This window comes from Chaetura pelagica, unplaced genomic scaffold, assembly GCF_000747805.2.
Source record: "Chaetura pelagica isolate M959 unplaced genomic scaffold, ChaPel_1.0 scaffold3016, whole genome shotgun sequence".
NCBI lineage: Eukaryota > Metazoa > Chordata > Aves > Apodiformes > Apodidae > Chaetura > Chaetura pelagica.
The window spans coordinates 1,217-1,779 of record NW_009953626.1 but is presented as its reverse complement, the minus strand read 5'-3'; the positions used below and the strand labels follow the sequence as shown (position 1 = coordinate 1,779).

General features: G+C 61.3%; 1 protein-coding gene across 1 annotated transcript in view; it reads left to right on the top strand.

Annotated features, from left to right (window-relative positions):
- Positions 1 to 57: 57 nt before the first annotated feature.
- LOC104390648 (voltage-dependent L-type calcium channel subunit beta-1-like) overlaps positions 58 to 563 on the top strand; it is a gene marked incomplete at both ends in the record, with an annotated part of 1,706 nt that continues 1,200 nt past the window's right edge. The window contains 2 exons of the mRNA XM_009999826.1: positions 58 to 138; positions 224 to 282. Of these exons, the coding sequence (XP_009998128.1) occupies positions 58 to 138; positions 224 to 282 (140 nt within the window). The remainder of the gene's footprint in view (positions 139 to 223; positions 283 to 563) is intronic.

Below are 563 nucleotides of genomic sequence, written 5' to 3'. Positions count from 1 at the left end.
AAATATCCCCAGTGTCCCCCCAGCCCAGCCCCACTGATGCCCGTCTCTGCCCCACAGGCTGAGCACGTGCCCCCGTACGACGTGGTCCCCTCCATGAGGCCCATCATCCTGGTGGGGCCCTCGCTGAAGGGCTATGAGGTGAGGAGTTGGGGGCCTTGCTGGGGGAGGGAAGAGACAGGGGGGACCCCAGCTCCAGGCTCTCCATCCATCCTTCCCTCCCCAGGTCACGGACATGATGCAGAAAGCCCTCTTCGACTTCTTGAAGCATCGCTTTGATGGCAGGTGAGAAGGGTGGCCAGGGGACACCTAATCCTATGGGGGGATCCCTAACAGCATGAGGGGACCCCTCACCCCATAGGGTGACCCTTAATCCTATGGGGGGGGTCTTTGATTCCATGGAGGGACCTCCAACACTGTGGAGTACCCCTAATACCACAGGGGACCCCTAATCCCATGGGGGACCTCTAACTACATAGGTGGACCCCTAATCCTGTGGGAGGTCCCTAATCCAATGGAGGGACCCCTGAGCCCAGAGGGGACCCCTGAGCCCATGGTGGGGACCC